The sequence below is a fragment of the Protomyctophum parallelum genome (assembly GCF_964188405.1).
Source record: "Protomyctophum parallelum genome assembly, chromosome: 7".
NCBI classification, from domain to species: domain Eukaryota; kingdom Metazoa; phylum Chordata; class Actinopteri; order Myctophiformes; family Myctophidae; genus Protomyctophum; species Protomyctophum parallelum.
In genome coordinates this window covers 54,423,729-54,446,701 of record NC_139705.1, presented here as the reverse complement: position 1 = coordinate 54,446,701, position 22,973 = coordinate 54,423,729, and the positions used below count along the sequence as shown (strand labels likewise).

General features: G+C 46.9%; 1 protein-coding gene across 1 annotated transcript in view; it reads left to right on the top strand.

Annotated features, from left to right (window-relative positions):
* The window catches only part of tm9sf4 (transmembrane 9 superfamily protein member 4), a gene marked incomplete at its 5' end in the record, with an annotated part of 64,086 nt that overhangs the window by 30,857 nt on the left and 10,256 nt on the right, over positions 1–22,973 (top strand). Inside the window, 9 exons of the mRNA XM_083770238.1 lie at positions 286–424; positions 720–843; positions 3,964–4,085; positions 8,415–8,526; positions 13,310–13,380; positions 15,276–15,408; positions 16,029–16,110; positions 18,259–18,334; positions 22,486–22,569. Of these exons, the coding sequence (XP_083626364.1) occupies positions 286–424; positions 720–843; positions 3,964–4,085; positions 8,415–8,526; positions 13,310–13,380; positions 15,276–15,408; positions 16,029–16,110; positions 18,259–18,334; positions 22,486–22,569 (943 nt within the window). The remainder of the gene's footprint in view (positions 1–285; positions 425–719; positions 844–3,963; positions 4,086–8,414; positions 8,527–13,309; positions 13,381–15,275; positions 15,409–16,028; positions 16,111–18,258; positions 18,335–22,485; positions 22,570–22,973) is intronic.

The window sequence follows — 22,973 nt, the reverse complement described above, 5'->3', positions numbered from 1 at the left end:
GTGTTTTATTCCTCTGTCGTCCATGTTGCTCAGTGTTTTATTCCCCTGTCGTCATGTTGCTCAGTGTTTTATTCCTCTGTCGTCATGTTGCTCAGTGTTTTATTCCCCTGTCGTCCATGTTGCTCAGTGTTTTATTCCTCTGTCGTCCATGTTGCTCAGTGTTTTATTCCCCTGTCGTCCATGTTGCTCAGTGTTTTATTCCCCTGTCCTCATGTTGCTCAGCATTTTATTCCTCTGTCGTCCATGTTGCTCAGTGTTTTATTCCCCTGTCGTCATGTCTCTCAGCATCGCAGACAACCTGCCGGTGGCCACGCGGCTGGAGTTCTACCCCAACAGAGAGGCCGAGGAGGAGACGAAGAAAGACTCGGCGCGGGACGTCCAGTTTGAACACGGATACAGGCTGGGCTTCACAGACAACAACAAGGTAGGATACCTGGGTGGTGGTAGTTTGAGGGAGGCGGCTGCACGTGGAGGAGGAATGACACTAGAGACACCACTGCTCTACATCTCCGTACACATTTATGGAGAAAGAAAAAAGCAGCAGCAGCTTTGTCCAAATTACGTTTTCTCATATGGTGTTTGTGTCTCTCTCTCTCAGTTCTACCTGCACAACCACCTGTCCTTCATCCTGTAACGATGTCTCCTCTATCCTTCCCCTCTCTACAACCACCTGTCCTTCATCCTGTAACGATGTCTCCTCTCTCCTTCCCCTCTCTCAGTTCTACCTGCACAACCACCTGTCCTTCATCCTCTACTACCACAAGGAGAAGCTGGAGGAGGGAGACGACCACAACTACAGGGTGGTGCGCTTCGAGGTGGTTCCCCAGAGCGTCAAGATGGAGGGTAGGTTCACAGGGTGGTGTCCCAGAGGGTAGGTTCACAGGGTGGTGCCTCAGAGGGTCTAGGTAGAGGGTAGGTCCACAGTATATACTTAAGTAAAACAATTGAGTACTTTTTCCACCATTGGTCGACGGCTTGACGCCTGTCTTATTAGGCGTCTCTAAGTTGTGTTGGTGTTCTCCTCAGAGGTTCTCTAAGTTGTGTTGGTGTTCTCCTCAGAGGTTTTCTAAGTTGTGTTGGTGTTCTCCTCAGAGGTTTTCTAAGTTGTGTTGGTGTTCTCCTCAGAGGTTTTCTAAGTTGTGTTGGTGTTCTCCTCAGAGGTTCTCTAAGTTGTGTTGGTGTTCTCCTCAGAGGTTCTCTAAGTTGTGTTGGTGTTCTCCTCAGAGGTTCTCTAAGTTGTGTTGGTGTTCTCCTCAGAGGTTCTCTAAGTTGTGTTGGTGTTCTCCTCAGAGGTTCTCTAAGTTGTGTTGGTGTTCTCCTCAGAGGTTCTCTAAGTTGTGTTGGTGTTCTCCTCAGAGGTTCTCTAAGTTGTGTTGGTGTTCTCCTCAGAGGTTATCTAAGTTGTGTTGGTGTTCTCCTCAGAGGTTCTCTAAGTTCTGTTGGTGTTCTCCTCAGAGGTTCTCTAAGTTCTGTTGGTGTTCTCCTCAGAGGTTTTCTAAGTTCTGTTGGTGTTCTCCTCAGAGGTTTTCTAAGTTGTGTTGGTGTTCTCCTCAGAGGTTTTCTAAGTTCTGTTGGTGTTCTCCTCAGAGGTTTTCTAAGTTGTGTTGGTGTTCTCCTCAGAGGTTCTCTAAGTTGTGTTGGTGTTCTCCTCAGAGGTTCTCTAAGTTGTGTTGGTGTTCTCCTCAGAGGTTCTCTAAGTTGTGTTGGTGTTCTCCTCAGAGGTTCTCTAAGTTGTGTTGGTGTTCTCCTCAGAGGTTCTCTAAGTTGTGTTGGTGTTCTCCTCAGAGGTTCTCTAAGTTCTGTTGGTGTTCTCCTCAGAGGTTCTCTAAGTTCTGTTGGTGTTCTCCTCAGAGGTTCTCTAAGTTCTGTTGGTGTTCTCCTCAGAGGTTTTCTAAGTTCTGTTGGTGTTCTCCTCAGAGGTTCTCTAAGTTGTGTTGGTGTTCTCCTCAGAGGTTCTCTAAGTTCTGTTGGTGTTCTCCTCAGAGGTTTTCTAAGTTCTGTTGGTGTTCTCCTCAGAGGTTCTCTAAGTTGTGTTGGTGTTCTCCTCAGAGGTTCTCTAAGTTCTGTTGGTGTTCTCCTCAGAGGTTCTCTAAGTTCTGTTGGTGTTCTCCTCAGAGGTTTTCTAAGTTCTGTTGGTGTTCTCCTCAGAGGTTCTCTAAGTTCTGTTGGTGTTCTCCTCAGAGGTTCTCTAAGTTCTGTTGGTGTTCTCCTCAGAGGTTCTCTAAGTTCTGTTGGTGTTCTCCTCAGAGGTTCTCTAAGTTCTGTTGGTGTTCTCCTCAGAGGTTCTCTAAGTTCTGTTGGTGTTCTCCTCAGAGGTTCTCTAAGTTCTGTTGGTGTTCTCCTCAGAGGTTTTCTAAGTTCTGTTGGTGTTCTCCTCAGAGGTTTTCTAAGTTGTGTTGGTGTTCTCCTCAGAGGTTTTCTAAGTTCTGTTGGTGTTCTCCTCAGAGGTTTTCTAAGTTGTGTTGGTGTTCTCCTCAGAGGTTCTCTAAGTTGTGTTGGTGTTCTCCTCAGAGGTTCTCTAAGTTGTGTTGGTGTTCTCCTCAGAGGTTCTCTAAGTTGTGTTGGTGTTCTCCTCAGAGGTTCTCTAAGTTCTGTTGGTGTTCTCCTCAGAGGTTCTCTAAGTTCTGTTGGTGTTCTCCTCAGAGGTTTTCTAAGTTCTGTTGGTGTTCTCCTCAGAGGTTCTCTAAGTTGTGTTGGTGTTCTCCTCAGAGGTTCTCTAAGTTCTGTTGGTGTTCTCCTCAGAGGTTTTCTAAGTTCTGTTGGTGTTCTCCTCAGAGGTTTTCTAAGTTCTGTTGGTGTTCTCCTCAGAGGTTCTCTAAGTTCTGTTGGTGTTCTCCTCAGAGGTTCTCTAAGTTGTGTTGGTGTTCTCCTCAGAGGTTTTCTAAGTTGTGTTGGTGTTCTCCTCAGAGGTTTTCTAAGTTCTGTTGGTGTTCTCCTCAGAGGTTCTCTAAGTTGTGTTGGTGTTCTCCTCAGAGGTTTTCTAAGTTGTGTTGGTGTTCTCCTCAGAGGTTCTCTAAGTTGTGTTGGTGTTCTCCTCAGAGGTTCTCTAAGTTGTGTTGGTGTTCTCCACAGAGGTTCTCTAAGTTGTGTTGGTGTTCTCCTCAGAGGTTCTCTAAGTTGTGTTGGTGTTCTCCTCAGAGGTTCTCTAAGTTGTGTTGGTGTTCTCCTCAGAGGTTCTCTAAGTTGTGTTGGTGTTCTCCTCAGAGGTTCTCTAAGTTGTGTTGGTGTTCTCCACAGAGGTTCTCTAAGTTCTGTTGGTGTTCTCCTCAGAGGTTCTCTAAGTTCTGTTGGTGTTCTCCTCAGAGGTTCTCTAAGTTGTGTTGGTGTTCTCCTCAGAGGTTCTCTAAGTTGTGTTGGTGTTCTCCTCAGAGGTTCTCTAAGTTCTGTTGGTGTTCTCCTCAGAGGTTTTCTAAGTTCTGTTGGTGTTCTCCTCAGAGGTTCTCTAAGTTGTGTTGGTGTTCTCCTCAGAGGTTCTCTAAGTTATGTTGGTGTTCTCCTCAGAGGTTCTCTATGTTCTGTTGGTGTTCTCCTCAGAGGTTCTCTAAGTTCTGTTGGTGTTCTCCTCAGAGGTTCTCTAAGTTGTGTTGGTGTTCTCCTCAGAGGTTCTCTAAGTTATGTTGGTGTTCTCCTCAGAGGTTCTCTAAGTTGTGTTGGTGTTCTCCTCAGAGGTTCTCTAAGTTGTGTTGGTGTTCTCCTCAGAGGTTCTCTAAGTTGTGTTGGTGTTCTCCTCAGAGGTTCTCTAAGTTGTGTTGGTGTTCTCCTCAGAGGTTCTCTAAGTTCTGTTGGTGTTCTCCTCAGAGGTTCTCTAAGTTGTGTTGGTGTTCTCCTCAGAGGTTCTCTAAGTTGTGTTGGTGTTCTCCTCAGAGGTTCTCTAAGTTCTGTTGGTGTTCTCCTCAGAGGTTCTCTAAGTTCTGTTGGTGTTCTCCTCAGAGGTTTTCTAAGTTCTGTTGGTGTTCTCCACAGACCTGAAACCCAATGAACAGGACAAGACGTGCACTCTGCCCGAGGTCAGCGGTTCTGTCCCCCAGGAGATCGACCCCTCCAAGGAGAACCAGCTCCTCTTCACCTACTCTGTCCGATGGGAGGTGAGTGAGCGCTCATGAGGCAAGGCAAAATAAATGATTGGTCTCCGGTTGGCTGTCATTTTTTAATAATAATCTCCTCTCCTGACCGCCGTGACTGTCTCTGCATCAAAAAAGAGTCCCATATTAGGGGTGGACGATATGGCGATAATTATCGTCGGGACGATACAACGTCTCCACGATATGGCTTTTTAGAGTTATCGTTTTCATCACGATAAATGTGCTGCATCAGACAGTGAATGCACACTCTATATATGCAGTTCTATGCCGTAATTTTTACTTCTGCAGTACGACGGTTTCGTTCACAAAAAATAAAAGATCTACAAGCTAACCACACGTTGCTACGGCAGCCCAATGGACAGCGTGGTTTGCTAATAACTCTGTTGAGTTCTCAGTACTCCCAAAGTCCCCGCCCCCTTTCTTCTAGGCAGAGGGAAACAGCATTGCGCTGAGCTGTAGCCTCATGTAGTAAACAGCTCAACATGTCGAGGAAGGGCGACGTGTTTATAGTTCCCAAAAAGAACTCCACGTCTGTCACACAGACAGAGCCCGTGTGTTAAGACCAACGTGACTCGTCTTCATGGATATAAACTTACAAAACAACACCACGCAACAGCATAGACTGCAGGACTCCTCCACCATTTACCACGCTATCGTCTGCTACGTTAGTTCACAAAGTAAATTGTCCGTAACACCGGGGCTCCACCGGGCGCGTCAGCATCGCGTCTCCGTCACCATCACAGAATGTTCCCCTTTTAATCAATGAAGGGGTCACCATTAAAATTGAACCGGTTTGTTTGTTTGTTGACGCACGCGACGGAGACGCACCGCGCCCGGTGGAGCCCTGGCGTTAGGCTGGCCACGGCTAGTAGCCAAGTAGCCAAGCACCAGAGCGCGCGCCGCTCACTGTACACGCGTCGCTCGCTTAATAATCATTTCTGTATCAATGCTGACATAACGTGGTAAATGTTCATAAGCACACAAGTGTACAAAATGCTTTTTACACTTGATTTATCTCCAGAGTCCTCAGTCCTGCAGACCCACAATGCCATATGCCAGTTTAGCCTTAACATCTACATGTTATTCAATGTATTACTTTAGCACAAAATAATCTTTTCTAAACCAAGCCCTCATTCAAAAGTTATGTAAGTAAGTAAAATGAAATGTTATTTATAAAGCACCTTAAGAAACAAAGTTAGAAGGTAAAAACAAGGAACATATCAATCACAGTTGTGACAATATCAGAACAAAAACAGACGAGGCAGAACAGAAACATAGGGCTATACAAATGAATGTAGGCTGTCTGTCATTGTATTTTCTGTGAATTAACTCAGTTTAATCCAGTGATCCTCAGCCATTTTAATTTCAAGGACCCCAATAGAAAAGGAACCACCGCTCATCCGCTGAAAAAAACTTTAGAGAGGTGCTGGAGCCACAAAGGGAATAAGAGAAAAACTCAGATCTGTGCACAATCAATTTATTTTTGGCAAGCTTTCGGTCTACTGACCTTCTTCAGGCATTTCAAGGACTTATCCAGGAATTTCAAGGACCCCACAAATTAAATGTATATGAATTAGCCCAGGGTGACAGGGTCCTATAGGCCTTTTCATTGTGATTTTCATCTCTGCACTGGGACCCCATGTTACAGACATGTTTACAATATTTTACAACAGTAGCTACTTATATTTTGTTATTTAAAGCTGTGATTATTTATTTAAGAAGCACTGTTCTGAACCAATGTTCGCCTTTAAATAAATAAAAATGTAATCATCCTTAACCTTTTAAGCTAAAATAATGATGACCGGGGACTTAAAATCATTGTTTTAATTGATGGCCTTCATGCCCTGGCACTTGGCCTTGTGCCCTCAAAAAGTTGACCACACTAAAGGCCAAATGGGACTCATAACAACTTTTTGGGAATCATTTGAATGACCACCTGTGCATCCCGGGACCCATTACATTGAAAACCTATTTACATCACTGATACAGCGTCACACAAAAGCACCAAAAGTAGAAGATCCACAAGCACGAGATGTGTGAGTGAAGTGACATGATTTGAGCTTGTAGATCTGCTACTTTAGCCCTTTTTGAATTTGAATCCTATATGGGATTTCCACCGACAGACGATAAGCAGAGCTTGCGGATCTGCTATTTCTGTTGCTTTTGTGTGATGCTATAGTATGGTAGAGCATACATTTGCAAGACATAAAATATAAAAAAATGACAACAAGCGGTTTCTGCTGACAGCTACATTATAATAGTGTGGGGTGTGTGTGCTCGTGCACATACCGATGAGGAGTTTCTCATGGTATTTAAATGTCTAAATACAGTCTAAATGGTATTTCTTACATTTTTGTTACCTTGTACTGTTAAGTAACTTGAAAAATAACCATAAAAAACCGCTCGCGAAAATATCGTGATAATATCGTGTATCGTGATAAGCTTGAAAAAATATCGTGATAAAACTTTTGTCCATATCGCCCACCCCTATCCCATATGCATCACCCACATTTTGTCTGGCTGTAAGGACATTGTTTCTTATTGCTTCTGTCTAACGGCGAACGCAGACCCGCAATTAGGCCACACTGATGCTTTTGCTTAACCTGACGCTGCCAGATGAGGGCGGTATTGGGTAACCATGTTCCCCAACACAGCACTCATCTGGGATCTCTCAGGGAGTTGAGCTGACAAAAATCCATTCCGTACCGAACCAATCAGCGTGAGCTATAAGGGCGGGATATGTGCGAAACCGGATGTGACGCTATATAGACACGTCAATATGATTGGTTGTGTTTGCACGCCCACACGGTGATAGACAGACGGTCCATCCAATCATCTACCAAGTATCTTAAAAACAGGAACAGCCCCGTCATCGAATTTGCTTCCGCGATCCCAGATCCCAATAAGCTGTGAAACAAACTTGTGTAGCAAGCTTCTTGGATCTGGCAGCGTCAGGTTAGCTTTTGCTTCCTTTATGATGAATTCCTGTTCTGTTCTTTGACTATATGGAAGTGTCAATTTGTACGTCTCTAAATGTTTGGATGAATTGAACATGGTGGACCCTCTTGTAAACAAGTGTAATGCTTAATTGGGTCGTCCACTCACAGTTAACAGTCTTTGTATTGAGTTGTGCTGTAAATGTACTGTAATTCTGCAAACTGTTAATACATATTTCAATCAATCAATCGATCAATCAATGCTTTTGGGATCGGAGCCCAATGGATGAAAATACACCCCAGGGGATAAGAAAACAACAACTATCCAATCAAAATAAAATGACAATAGTTTCATCTTCTCAGTCTTTTCAACCAGGGTTTTTCTGTGTGTCATTTTGCGTTTATTGTAGCTCTGGTCCATAGCCTTAATGCTCTAGCTGCTGTTGCATTAAGGCTATGGAACTGATTGGATTCCTGCCTCGCATGAAATGCAGACCAGCCTCTCCTCTGTAGCGGAGATAAAAATAATGTTTTACCTACTCGCCAATACAAAGACGGGTTGTGTCATTAGAAAGCCTACTTTCTTTAGTGGACGCACTCTGAGCGCCCCCCCTCCCCCCCTCCACACGTATGAATGCACTTTTTGGCCAGAAAGGGATTTTGTTTTCACCGAAAAAATAATTTAGTTACTCCACTGCGCCCTCTACCGATATTGCCCAGAGAAAACCCTCATAGAGAAGATTTTCCTTTCCTTTTAGGCTGGTCTGCATTTCATGCGAGCCCCGGAAGTCGACAGTAACATGGCTCTGATTTTAAAATTATTTTACTTGTCTATAAAGCTCTCAATGGTCTCGCACCTTCCTACCTACATGACTGCCTGCCTAAATATGTCCCAAACCGCCCCCTAAGGTCTTCCACTGCTGGCCTGCTCGCTTTGGCTAAAAAAAATTGCAACTAAAAAATACGGGGAAGCAGCTTTTTGCTTCTACGGGCCGTCGGCATGGAACAAGCTCCCACTGTACCTTCATCAGGCAGCCTCTGTAGACATTTTTAAAGCTCAGCTCAAGACCCACTTCTACAACATTGCTTTTAATTGATCTTTTATTTTTTATTTTGTATTATTATTAGTTATTCATGTCCTCACTGTATTGCATTACTGCTTGTTTTTAATGTCGTTGCCTTGCTTTTCTTTTCTATTCTCCATTGTTCTGTAAAGCACCTTTCATGTCATGAAAGGTGCTATACAAATAAAGTTTTATTATTATTATTATTATTAAACGCGATGGCATTAGAGCTATGGATCAGAGCTAGGTTTTATTGTGGGGTTTAATGCAGAGGCATTAATTGCCCTAATCCCTGTGCCCCCCCCCCCCTCCCCCCCCCCCCCCCTGTGCAGGAGAGCCAGGTGAAGTGGGCGTCCCGCTGGGACACCTACCTGACCATGAGCGACGTCCAGATCCACTGGTTCTCCATCGTCAACTCTGTGGTGGTGGTCTTCTTCCTGTCCGGTACGTACAGCTTTTATCACCCCCTTCACGCGTATGTGGTAAAGAAAATCACCCTGGTACAGTAGTACTGTACCCTCTACTGCAGCGGTTCCCAAAGTGGGGTCCGCGGACCCCTAGGGGTACGCGACGCATAGCCAGGGGGTACCCAAGCCCCCTCAAAAATAAAAAATAAAAGTTTTCTTTTTACTTTTTTTTACTTTTTTTTTGAGGGGGCTAGTGAATCATGGTGTGTGTGTGATATGAAATGTCCAGTACCTCCACAGTGCCTCCCCAAGTGCCACCCCAGTGGCTGCAGTTTCTCCCCAGTGCCTCCCCAGTGTCCCCCTGAGTGCCTCCCCAGTGTCCCCTCAGTGCCTTCCCAGTGCCTCCCCACTGTCCCAGTGTCCCCTCAGTGCCTTCCCAGTGCCTCCCCAGTGTCCCCTCAGTGCCTCCCCAGTGTCCCCCTGAGTGCCTCCCCAGTGCCCAGCCGAGTGCCTCCCCAGTGTCCCCCTGAGTGCCTCCCCAGTGCCTCCCCAGTGTCTCCCCAGTGTCGCCCTGAGTGCCTCCCCAGTGCCTCCCCAGTGTCTCCCGAGTGTCGCCCCAGTGCCTCCCCAGTGTCTCCCCAGTGCCTCCCCAGTGCCTTCCCAGTGCCTCCCCAGTGCCTTCCCAGTGCCTCCCCAGTGCCTCCCCAGTGTCCCCTCAGTGCCTCCCCAGTGTCCCTTCAGTGCCTTCCCAGTGCCTCCCCAGTGTCCCCTCAGTGCCTCCCCAGTGTCCCCTCAGTGCCTCCCCAGTGTCTCCCCAGTGCCTCCCCAGTGACTACTACTTACTTTACACTGAGCGCCGGGACTTCTTTCAAAATAGGAGTTTGGGGTCTGCCGGGCAGACATGGCAGCTTTTACTCTGAAAGCCCCCCACCCCTTCCGTTCCGCACAAAAAAACTGGAGGCATAAAGTTCCGTCTTTACCTCACGATAATAATAATAATAATAATAATAATAATAATAAAACTTTATTTGTATAGCACCTTTCATGACATGAAATGCAGCTCAAAGTGCTTTACAGAACAATGGAGAATAAAAGAAAAGCAAGGCAACGACATTAAAAAACAAGCAGTAATGCAATACAGTGAGGACATGAATAACAAAATAATAAAAGATCAATTAAAAGCAATGTTGTAGAAGTGGGTCTTGAGCTGAGCTTTAAAAATGTCTACAGAGGCTGCCTGACGAAGGTACAGTGGGAGCTTGTTCCATGCCGACGGCCCGTAGAAGCAAAAAGCTGCTTCCCCGTATTTTTTAGTTGCCATTTTTTTTAGGCAAAGCGAGCAGGCCAGCAGTGGAAGACCTTAGGGGGGCGATGTCACAAATGGTCTCTAGAAGCATTAATATTACCTCACCATGTCACAAATGGTCTCTAGAAGCATTAATATTACCTCACCACGTCACAAATGGTCTCTAGAAGCATTAATATTACCTCACCATGTCACAAATGGTCTCTAGAAGCATTCATATTACCCCACCATGTCACAAATGGTCTCTAGAAGCATTAATATCACCTCACCATGTCACAAATGGTCTCTAGAAGCATTAATATCACCTCACCATGTCACAAATGGTCTCTAGAAGCATTAATATTACCTCACCATGTCACAAATGGTCTCTAGAAGCATTAATATCACCTCACCATGTCACAAATGGTCTCTCTAGAAGCGTTATTATCCTAAACGAGAGGCTTGTTGTAGACAGAAATGAAGACAGAAGTACAGTATCATATGCCCATCTGGTCAAACCCATGGAGCCGCAAACCAAGGACTATCCAGTGTTTCCTGCATGAAAAAGCTTTGGCATGGTGCTGGGAGCGGGGCCTTCTGTAAAAAAAAAAAGATTAATTCATTAATTAATTTGATTAATTCATTAATTAATTCATTATATTAATAAATTAAGATTAATTTGTATTATTGCTCTTGTATTGCTATTGGAGACACTGGGGTGACACTGGGGAGACACTGGGATGACACTGGGGAGACACTGGGGGACACTGGGGAGACACTGGGGAGGCACTGGGGAGACACTCAGGGGCACACAGGGGCGGCACTGTGGGGGGGGCACTAGGGGGACACTGGGGAGGCACTGGGGAGACACTGGGGGGGCTCTGGGGAGGCACTGGGGGGGGTCTGGGTAAGCACTGGGGAGACACTGAGGAGAAACTGGGGAGGCTCTGGGGAGACACTGGGGAGGCTCTGGGGGGGCTCTGGGGAGACACTGGGGAGACACTGGAGAGGCACTCAGGGGGACACTGGGGAGACACTGGGGAGGCACTGAGGAGAAACTGCAGCCACTGGGGAGACACTGGGGAGGCACTGTGGAGAAACTGGAGAGACATTGGGGAGGCACTCAGGGGGACACTGGGGAGGCACTCGGGGAGACACTGGGGTGGTACTGGACATTATTTTCACATCACACACCATGATTCACTAGCCCCCTAAAACAAAAAAAATACATATATATACGGTATGTTTATTTTCTCAGCTGCTGTTGATAGGCATGGCTTCCAGTTCCCACCTGATGTTGTGTGTGAGTTCAGACTGCTCCAGACCGTACTGAATAACTGCTAGCTTACATAATGTCTTGAGGCTCGGACTGAAGTCTAAGACATACAGGTCACCTGGTCTGTTGTCTGCTCCAAAGATGATGACACGATCTCCCACCATGCAACAGCACATATTCTTCATCCCATGTGGGCGTTTCCCCTTGGGCTCAACCTTCTTCCAGGAGAAGGTCTCTGGGTTGATTGTCCACAGATCATTGAAGTAATGGACATTGTTAACATTACAGCCACAAAATATGTACAGCTCTCCATTGTAGGTAAAGGCTGAATGACCCCAACGTCCTTCTGGAAGAAGCTGTGCAAAAAGTGTGTCCAGCCAGAGGTTGGTCTCTGTGTCAAACACTCCGATGGTGTTGTGGTACTGAACCCACCTCGAGCCCCCAAGTACAAACATCTTTTTCCCGATGATGGTGGCAGAGTGACTCACAGATGCATAAGGAGGTGGAGATCCTCTGGTGTTGATTAAATACCAGACCATTGTGCTGGTGTCCAGCTTGTAGATGTCATTAGTGGGTCGAGTCAGCTGGGTCCATCCTCCAAGGATAAATATGACCTTCCCCAAGACACAGGCTGAGTGGTTGTACCTCCCCTCTGGAACGGTCCCAGAAACCTGTGGTTTGAACCATCTGTGGGCGTCGACATCAAATGCATGAAGATGGTTGTAGTACTCATGTGTATCGTTTTTGAAGGCATATCCTCCCCAGAGGTAGACCGTACATTCTATGAGCACAGCTGTGTGGTCCTCACGCCTGGAGGGAACCTCAAGGTGAGGTTCTCCTGTTCCAGGGGTCCCTGTGGTCAACTTCCTCCAGCATAAAGACACTGTGTTGAAGACGTGTACTTCAATGTGATCTCTTCCCCTCTGGTTTCCGTCTCCTCCAAAGCAGTAGATCTCGTGTCCGACCACCACAGCAGCAGCCTGGTCCTTCCTAGGTTCTCCTTCCAGATGTATCGTCCAGTAAAACATTTCACACAGCAGCTCCACCTTCAATGAGTGTTGACAACCAACTTACAGAGTAACTTGTTAGGATGAAGGCAGCCCTGGTTCCCTTGTTGCAAATCACTAACTGATGTTTAGTGCATAGCACTGTTATTTATAAAGAACAATGATATGGTTGTGATGTCATTCCATGATTACGTCATATTGCAGGATAGCTATTGGCTAAAGACAATATTGCTGTCAATACTATGACGTCATTCCTCCATATTTGGGCATGGAGATGAATTGACAGGCAACATCCGGAACCGGACTGTTTGTGAGGAAGTGGACTGGCATGAATAGGAAGCGCCTCAAAACCACTCCACACCTAATCAAAACAAAGAATGCAGCTGCTCTGTTCTCCCAGCAAACTGGGTGGCTAGGCTAGCTAGTTTCTTGGGACATTTGTGGTCGTAGTGACTACATCTGTCATTAAAAGAAATATGTTTTTTCAGCCATTTCATTAGTTTTAAGGGTAACTGTTCTAGAATTGCAATATTACACTCGAGGGTGTGGTTTAACGTGATTATTGCCACTTCAGTGATGCTATGTCTGACTATGATGACTGTCTCGTTCCCGACCGCATCCCTGTCGAGGCAATAATCTCGGGGGGGGGGGGGGGGGGGGGGAGACACTGGGGAGAAACTGCAGCCACTGGGGAGACATTGGGGAGGCACTCAGGGGGACACTGGGGAGGCACTCAGGGGGACGCTGGGGAGGTACTCGGGGGACACTGGGGAGGCATTCAGGGGGACGCTGGGGAGGTACTCGGGGGACACTGCAGGGGAGGTACTGGGGAGCCACTGGGCAGACACTGGGGTGGCACTGGGGAGGTACTGGACATTTCATATCACACACACACCATGATTCACTAGCCCCCTAAAAAAAAAGGCAGCGCCATGCCAACAACATTGTGCAGGAAACCCTGAATCTAAAGAGGACGAGAAGCGAAGACCGTACGGTGGACTCCATGTTGCTTCCATGGAGCAACATGGAGTCCACCGTACGGTCTTCGCTTCTCGTCCTCTTTAGACAGTCCTTGCCGTAAACAAGGAAGTGAACGGCAGTGTGCATGCGCAAATCAGCAAGGGGTATGGTGCAGAAGGAGAGGCCAACCAAAAAAAAATATATTTTTTTGTTTATCGATTAAAAAAAAGCGCTATGACGAGTACACGTCTGTTGGATTAGATATGACGTTCAATGTCTTTGTCTCCGTCAGGTATTCTGAGCATGATCATCATCAGGACCTTGAGGAAGGACATCGCCAACTATAACAGAGAAGACGACATTGTAAGAAAACGCAGTTTGTCCTTCAAATGTAGAACGCAATTGTTTTTCTTTTCTTTTGCATGTTGTGTAGCGAAGGCTGTAATGCAATACATCAGGGTTCCCCAATAGGCGGCCCGCGGGCCATTTGCGGCCCACAGAGCACCCCCTTGTGGCCCATGAAAAAAATTCAAAAAAAAAAAAGGTTTTTATTATTTTTTATTTTTTTAAGGGTCCCAGATATAAATGGCATTAAATGGGGGGTCAGTAGCCTATGCATGTCAAACTGGGCATCCTTTTCAAATGGGGTCTTGCCCTGAAAATGAATTTTCAGGGCAAGACCTCGACCTCGCGCGTGCAGACTCGGCCCCCAGCCTGGTACGCTAGTCAAAATATGGCCCTTGAGGAAAATGAATTGGGGAACCCTGCAATACATGATACACTTCTGAATCTAGTCAACCAGGCCTGCAGTAGGCTATGCACTGGACAAAATGAATCTAGTCAACCAGGCCTGCAGTAGGCTATGCACTGGACAAAATGAATCTAGTCAACCAGGCCTGCAGTAGGCTATGCACTGGACAAAATGTGCATGACATAATTTCAATAAACTAGAAATACGAGGGAACGTTAAGAGAAAGTAACCAACTCAATCAACTTAAGTTTTCATGTAATGCACGGTATAAGACTACGGTGATCAGTTCTATTGCGTCACCTGGTTGGGTCAGTCATGTAACTATCCCCATGTTAAGCTGTGTGTGTGTTCAACAACACAGCCATGACGTTAAGCTGTGTATGTGTTCAACAACACAGCCATGATGTTAAGCTGTGTGTGTGTTCAACAACACAGCCATGACGTTAAGCTGTGTATGTGTTCAACAACACAGCCATGATGTTAAGCTGTGTGTGTGTTCAACAACACAGCCATGACGTTAAGCTGTGTGTGTGTTCAACAACACAGCCATGACGTTAAGCTGTGTGTGTGTGTGTTTTCACAACACAGCCATGACGTTAAGCTGTGTGTGTGTTCAACAACACAGCCATGACGTTAAGCTGTGTATGTGTTCAACAACACAGCCATGATGTTAAGCTGTGTGTGTGTTCAACAACACAGCCATGACGTTAAGCTGTGTGTGTGTTCAACAACACAGCCATGACGTTAAGCTGTGTGTGTGTTCAACAACACAGCCATGACGTTAAGCTGTGTGTGTGTTCAACAACACAGCCATGACGTTAAGCTGTGTGTGTGTGTGTGTTTTCACAACACAGCCATGACGTTAAGCTGTGTGTGTGTTCAACAACACAGCCATGACGTTAAGCTGTGTGTGTGTGTTTTCACAACACAGCCATGACATTAAGATGTATGTGTGTTCAACAACACAGCCATGACATTAAGCTGTGTGTGTGTGTTTTCACAACACAGCCATGACGTTAAGCTTTGTGTGTGTTCAACAACACAGCCATGACGTTAAGCTGTGTGTGTGTGTGTTTTCACAACACAGCCATGACATTAAGATGTATGTGTGTTCAACAACACAGCCATGACATTAAGCTGTGTATGTGTTCAACAACACAGCCATGACGTTAAGCTGTGTGTGTGTTCAACAACACAGCCATGACGTTAAGCTGTGTGTGTGTTCAACAACACAGCCATGACGTTAAGCTGTGTGTGTGTTCAACAACACAGCCATGACATTAAGCTGTGTGTGTGTTCAACAACACAGCCATGACGTTAAGCTGTGTGTGTGTTCAACAACACAGCCATGACGTTAAGCTGTGTGTGTGTGTTCAACAACACAGCATCCCATGTGATGTATTCCCATGCTTTTTTGTCCTTGCTTAATGTAAGTCGCTCTGGATTAAGAGCGTCTGCTAAATGCCTAAATTGTAAATGGTAAAATTGTCCTCCTCCCATCCCCCAGGAGGACACCATGGAGGAGTCGGGGTGGAAGAACGTCCATGGAGACGTCTTCAGGCCTCCTCAGTATCCCATGATCCTCTCCTCCCTGCTGGGCAGCGGCATCCAGCTGCTCTGCATGATCCTCATCGTCATCTGTGAGTCACTGGAGTAGGAGCAACCATTCAGCTGCATTTATCTCTCCCACTTGTACCATTTGTACTGACATGATGCAACCGCATTTGGGCTTTAAGCAACTAGTCGACTAGTGAATCCACTGTCAACCTTGTTGGTACTAGTTGACTAGTTGATAAGAAAAAAAAGGAGAAAAACAAGTGTGGGGTTTTTTTCTCCCAATTCTGTAGGCCTCAAGATCAGCTAGAATGATAGATTATAGTTATTATAGTTGTTCCTTTGAGTGGTGCAACCACTCAAAGGAACAGCAATGTCCGTGTCTGTGTTCACCTATGTGACGTTAATGAGCACCAGTATGAGTACCAGTAGGGGCGCTGTTGTGCCAGAAACAGAGAGAGAGACAGTGCTGCACTGTTGCCTGCTAATGAGAGAGAGATATACAAATAATATTAAAATGAAAAAAATATATATTTATTTTCTTCTTTATAATAGTAATGGGTAGTTAAACAACTACTCGACTAGTAAACTAGTCAACTAGTAAAAATCACTAGAAATGAAAGCCCTAAACGGGATCCGACCCCATCAGGATGTCCACTTCCAGTGGGGTTTTGACCACTACGTGTGGCGTTCTGTGTCTCTGCAGTCGTGGCCATGTTGGGGATGCTGTCTCCGTCCAGCAGAGGAGCTCTGATGACCACCTCGTGCTTCCTCTTCATGTTCATGGGGTGAGGAGCACCGTTCATGTCTTTAACACATTTAGACCTGAGTTAGGGCCCATTCATACTCCTATTTTAGAGCCGAATCAAAGTCGGTTCGGCGCTGAAGAGCCTACAATTTGACGTCATTTGAGGTTCGGGGGGGGGCGGGTACCGTCCTAAAGTCGGCTCTTCGGTGCTACTGAAAATTTCTGACGAGCCGAAATCATTTCGGCACTACAGCGCCGAAACAGCGGTAAAATAGGAGTATGAATCGGCCCTTACGTTCTACAAATGTCTTCTGAAACATGACTGTTTTTTTCTTGAAAAACCCCATGTTTCTATGTCAGCGGTGCTCAAACTGTTTCATGTCAATGACCCCCAATATCATCTGTATTTGGCTGCTGACCCCCATCTGAAAATATGTAGTTCCAGGGACCCCCCCCCCCCCCTCCCAGAAGCAAAGATTTTAGTTAAAAATGTTCGCTCTGAAAGAACACATTTTCACGATTTAAAATAAATAGCAGATCTACAAGCTCGTAGATCTGCTATTTTTCAATAGCTAAAGTATAACATAATGCCTAAAACACCAAAAGGGGTTCCCGCCCAGAATGGGCTTATTTTCACCCTGGAATCTGTATTTGGTTTTACAAACTTGTTACTTTTTTCCACCGAAATAATACAATTGTACATTATACAATTATACATTTCCAAAATAGCAGATGTACAAAGCAAGCTGACAACTCACACAAGAGCTTGTAGAGCTGCTGTTTTTGAGTAGCGCACATATTCCAAACTAGGGCTTAAAGAAGTGCTTAACCCTTGGCCTACAATTCACGGAAAAAACGGAATTAATCGAAAAATCTAAACCTCCCGTTAACGGAAAAAACGGAATGACAATCAATATCAGTTATCGCGGGGTCAAAAGAGCAAAAAATAATATTTTTTCGCTAATATCACTAATGTTGGATGTAATTTACCAAAAAACGGCCGAAATCCGCGTGATCGTGCGCTATCGTGCACGCGCGCCGTCTCTATGTGCGTCGGTGTAAAAAATGTGATATTTTGCGATCTTTTGGGGTTGATTTGAGGTTAATTTGACTTAGTTATGAAAAATATAGCATTAGCTTAGCAATCCGGACCAGCCAAACTATTGACTAGGGTCAAACTACTACAGGATGTTGTTGATCGTTCAACCGGAAGTGACTTAGGAAGATCCGTCTATTTTAGCCAAAATCAGCATAATGATGCTTTCCCGCCATCTGGTGGCGAATCGAGAGAATACATTTGCAATGAATGAACAAAGAAAAACATCTCTTCAATCCACCAGATCTTTCTTGTATGTTAAAACGATGAATTAAAAATATGCCAATTTGTTACCCAAACAAAAAAATTGGTCCTGGCATTCCAAGGGTTAAGCACATCTTTGGATAACCGTAACCCTTCCACAGGACGTAAACTATGTACTTCAGTCACTGTGTGTTGTTTCTCCCACAGTGTTTTAAACTAGTCGCTGTGTGTTGAGTTTCTCCCACAGTGTTTTAAACTAGTCGCTGTGTGTTGTTTCTCCCACAGTGTTTTAAACTAGTCGCTGTGTGTTGAGTTTCTCCCACAGTGTTTTAAACTAGTCGCTGTGTGCTGTGTTTCTCCCACAGTGTTTTAAACAAGTCGCTGTGTGCTGTGTTTCTCCCACAGTGTTTTAAACTAGTCGCTGTGTGCTGTGTTTCTCCCACAGTGTTTTAAACTAGTCGCTGTGTGTTGTTGTTTCTCCCACAGTGTTTTAAACTAGTCGCTGTGTGCTGTGTTTCTCCCACAGTGTTTTAAACTAGTCGCTGTGTGTTGTTGTTTCTCCCACAGTGTTTTAAACTAGTCGCTGTGTGCTGTGTTTCTCCCACAGTGTTTTAAACTAGTCGCTGTGTGTTGAGTTTCTCCCACAGTGTTTTAAACTAGTCGCTGTGTGCTGTGTTTCTCCCACAGTGTTTTAAACTAGTCGCTGTGTGCTGTGTTTCTCCCACAGTGTTTTAAACTAGTCGCTGTGTGTTGAGTTTCTCCCACAGTGTTTTAAACTAGTCGCTGTGTGTTGTTGTTTCTCCCACAGTGTTTTAAACTAGTCGCTGTGTGCTGTGTTTCTCCCACAGTGTTTTAAACTAGTCGCTGTGTGCTGTGTTTCTCCCACAGGGTGTTCGGAGGCTACTTTGCCGGCAGACTTTACCGCACACTGAAAGGCCATCGATGGAAGAAAGGGGCGTTTTGTGTGAGTTGGTAATAAATCACTTTTCTTTGTGACCACCGCTCTCTGACTCCTGGTGCGTAACCCGTCAATAGGCAGTGATGTGAATATGTAATGAGTCCCGGGATGCAGGGATGGTCTTTTAGAAATGAGTCCCAGGCACATTTTATGAGTCCCACTTCAACAACGTTAGAAGTCATATTTTGCCATTTTTTACAAATTGCAGCATTTAACTCCCATTTCATTTCATATGGTTATAATGTGGTTATATATTCATTTAGAAAACAGAAGAAGAAATGATCATTATATCTAAAGCTAGCAAAATAAAGTAGAATAAAAAACAGTAGAGTAATGCATCCTGTGGATGCAGAGGTCGTTGTTGTAGTAACTATAATCTTTTTAGGATGCTTAGGGATGAATAGGAATAACAGTGATGCGTCGCACACTTTTTTTTCCTACTTTTAATAACTTACAGGAGTTCTTACTATATTGTGTGTGTGTGTGATATGAAATGTGACCCAGGCCAGCAGAATGTGCCTCAACTCGCCAGAATGAAATGGTCGAAATAAAACCTTTTATTTTTATTCATGTGATTTTCGTTCTTTTCATATTAACACAGTTTGAATGTTGAAGAAGGTTTTCGTTCCAACAGATTATTCATTTGGGCAAATTAAATGTATACATTTATCAGTCAAAGATGTGCTTGTTTTTTTTGCCAGGATTCTTTGCATGGCTTATTCTCTGCTTTGGGGTATCTGTTTCAACAAGTTTTAGATGGTCATATCTCCTTCAATTATTGTCCAATTCCATTGAATGAGACATCATATGAAAGCTTACATTCTGTACTTTAATAATCTGTAAAAATCTGTAATCTGTGGTCCCTGGGTCAATAGTGGTGGTCCCCAGGTTGCTCTTAGTCAGGATGGTGGTCCCTGGGTCAATAGTGGTGGTCCCCAGGTTGCTCTTAGTCAGGATGGGGGTCCCTGGGTCAATAGTGGTGGTCCCTGGGTCAATAGTGGTGGTCCCCAGGTTGCTCTTAGTGAGGATGGGGGTCCCTGGGTCAATAGTGGTGGTCCCCAGGCTGCTCTTAGTCAGGATGGGGGTCCCTGGGTCAATAGTGGGGGTCCCTGGGTCAATAGTGGTGGTCCCCAGGCTGCTCTTAGTCAGGATGGTGGTCCCTGGGTCAATAGTGGTGGTCCCCAGGTTGCTCTTAGTCAGGATGGTGGTCCCTGGGTCAATAGTGGTGGTCCCTGGGTCAATAGTGGTGGTCCCTGGGTCAATAGTGGTGGTCCCTGGGTCAATAGTGGTGGTCCCCAGGCTGCTCTTAGTCAGGATGGTGGTCCCTGGGTCAATAGTGGTGGTCCCCAGGTTGCTCTTAGTCAGGATGGTGGTCCCTGGGTCAATAGTGGTGGTCCCCAGGTTGCTCTTAGTCAGGATGGGGGTCCCTGGGTCAATAGTGGTGGTCCCCAGGTTGCTCTTAGTCAGGATGGTGGTCCCTGGGTCAATAGTGGTGGTCCCCAGGTTGCTCTTAGTCAGGATGGGGGTCCCTGGGTCAATAGTGGTGGTCCCCAGGTTGCTCTTAGTCAGGATGGGGGTCCCTGGGTCAATAGTGGTGGTCCCCAGGTTGCTCTTAGTCAGGATGGTGGTCCCCAGGTCAATAGTGGTGGTCCCCAGGTTGCTCTTAGTCAGGATGGTGGTCCCCAGGTCAATAGTGGTGGTCCCCAGGTTGCTCTTAGTCAGGATGGGGGTCCCCTGGGTCAATAGTGGTGGTCCCCAGGCTGCTCTTAGTCAGGATGGTGGTCCCTGGGTCAATAGTGGTGGTCCCCAGGCTGCTCTTAGTCAGGATGGTGGTCCCTGGGTCAATAGTGGTGGTCCCTGGGTCAATAGTGGTGGTCCCCAGGCTGCTCTTAGTCAGGGTGGTGGTCCCTGGGTCAATAGTGGTGGTCCCCAGGTTGCTCTTAGTCAGGATGGTGGTCCCTGGGTCAATAGTGGTGGTCCCCAGGTTGCTCTTAGTCAGGATGGGGGTCCCTGGGTCAATAGTGGTGGTCCCCAGGCTGCTCTTAGTCAGGATGGTGGTCCCCAGGTCAATAGTGGTGGTCCCTGGGTCAATAGTGGTGGTCCCCAGGCTGCTCTTAGTCAGGATGGTGGTCCCTGGGTCAATAGTGGTGGTCCCCAGGTTGCTCTTAGTCAGGATGGGGGTCCCTGGGTCAATAGTGGTGGTCCCCAGGCTGCTCTTAGTCAGGATGGTGGTCCCCAGGTCAATAGTGGTGGTCCCCAGGCTGCTCTTAGTCAGGATGGGGGTCCCTGGGTCAATAGTGGTGGTCCCCAGGCTGCTCTTAGTCAGGATGGGGGTCCCCAGGTCAATAGTGGTGGTCCCCAGGCTGCTCTTAGTCAGGATGGTGGTCCCTGGGTCAATAGTGGTGGTCCCCAGGCTGCTCTTAGTCAGGATGGTGGTCCCTGGGTCAATAGTGGTGGTCCCCAGGCTGCTCTTAGTCAGGATGGTGGTCCCTGGGTCAATAGTGGTGGTCCCCAGGTTGCTCTTAGTCAGGATGGTGGTCCCTGGGTCAATAGTGGTGGTCCCCAGGTTGCTCTTAGTCAGGATGGGGGTCCCTGGGTCAATAGTGGTGGTCCCCAGGCTGCTCTTAGTCAGGATGGTGGTCCCTGGGTCAATAGTGGTGGTCCCCAGGCTGCTCTTAGTCAGGATGGTGGTCCCTGGGTCAATAGTGGTGGTCCCCAGGTTGCTCTTAGTCAGGATGGTGGTCCCTGGGTCAATAGTGGTGGTCCCTGGGTCAATAGTGGTGGTCCCCAGGTTGCTCTTAGTCAGGATGGGGGTCCCTGGGTCAATAGTGGTGGTCCCTGGGTCAATAGTGGTGGTCCCCAGGTTGCTCTTAGTGAGGATGGGGGTCCCTGGGTCAATAGTGGTGGTCCCCAGGCTGCTCTTAGTCAGGATGGGGGTCCCTGGGTCAATAGTGGGGGTCCCTGGGTCAATAGTGGTGGTCCCCAGGCTGCTCTTAGTCAGGATGGTGGTCCCTGGGTCAATAGTGGTGGTCCCCAGGTTGCTCTTAGTCAGGATGGTGGTCCCTGGGTCAATAGTGGTGGTCCCTGGGTCAATAGTGGTGGTCCCCAGGCTGCTCTTAGTCAGGATGGTGGTCCCTGGGTCAATAGTGGTGGTCCCTGGGTCAATAGTGGTGGTCCCCAGGCTGCTCTTAGTCAGGGTGGTGGTCCCTGGGTCAATAGTGGTGGTCCCCAGGTTGCTCTTAGTCAGGATGGTGGTCCCTGGGTCAATAGTGGTGGTCCCCAGGTTGCTCTTAGTCAGGATGGGGGTCCCTGGGTCAATAGTGGTGGTCCCTGGGTCAATAGTGGTGGTCCCCAGGCTGCTCTTAGTCAGGATGGTGGTCCCCAGGTCAATAGTGGTGGTCCCCAGGCTGCTCTTAGTCAGGATGGTGGTCCCTGGGTCAATAGTGGTGGTCCCCAGGCTGCTCTTAGTCAGGATGGTGGTCCCTGGGTCAATAGTGGTGGTCCCCAGGTTGCTCTTAGTCAGGATGGTGGTCCCTGGGTCAATAGTGGTGGTCCCCAGGTTGCTCTTAGTCAGGATGGTGGTCCCCAGGTCAATAGTGGTGGTCCCCAGGTTGCTCTTAGTCAGGATGGTGGTCCCTGGGTCAATAGTGGTGGTCCCCAGGTTGCTCTTAGTCAGGATGGTGGTCCCTGGGTCAATAGTGGTGGTCCCTGGGTCAATAGTGGTGGTCCCCAGGTTGCTCTTAGTCAGGATGGGGGTCCCTGGGTCAATAGTGGTGGTCCCTGGGTCAATAGTGGTGGTCCCCAGGTTGCTCTTAGTGAGGATGGGGGTCCCTGGGTCAATAGTGGTGGTCCCCAGGCTGCTCTTAGTCAGGATGGGGGTCCCTGGGTCAATAGTGGGGGTCCCTGGGTCAATAGTGGTGGTCCCCAGGCTGCTCTTAGTCAGGATGGTGGTCCCTGGGTCAATAGTGGTGGTCCCCAGGTTGCTCTTAGTCAGGATGGTGGTCCCTGGGTCAATAGTGGTGGTCCCTGGGTCAATAGTGGTGGTCCCTGGGTCAATAGTGGTGGTCCCTGGGTCAATAGTGGTGGTCCCTGGGTCAATAGTGGTGGTCCCTGGGTCAAACCCCTGTATAACGTGTTGTCTCCGTTTCCTCCTGCAGACAGCAACGTTATATCCTGCTGTGGTGTTTGGGATCTGCTTCATCCTCAACTGTTTCATCTGGGGAGAGCACTCTTCTGGGGCGGTGAGTTTATCATAATTATGATATGATATGATACAGTACTTTAACTGTTTCATCTGGGGAGAGCACTCTTCTGGGGCGGTGAGTTTATCATAATTATGATGATACTTTAACTGTTTCATCTGGGGAGAGCACTCTTCTGGGGCGGTGAATTTATCATAATTATGATATGATATGATACAGTACTTTAACTGTTTCATCTGGGGAGAGCACTCTTCTGGGGCGGTGAGTTTATCATAATTATGATATGATATGATACAGTACTTTAACTGTTTCATCTGGGGAGAGCACTTTGACTGTAACTCTGTGGTGGTCCCTTCACCACCATGCTGTGGTGGTTCTAACTGTGGTGGTTCTACCCTCCAGGTCCCCTTCACCACCATGCTGTGGTGGTTCTAACTGTGGTG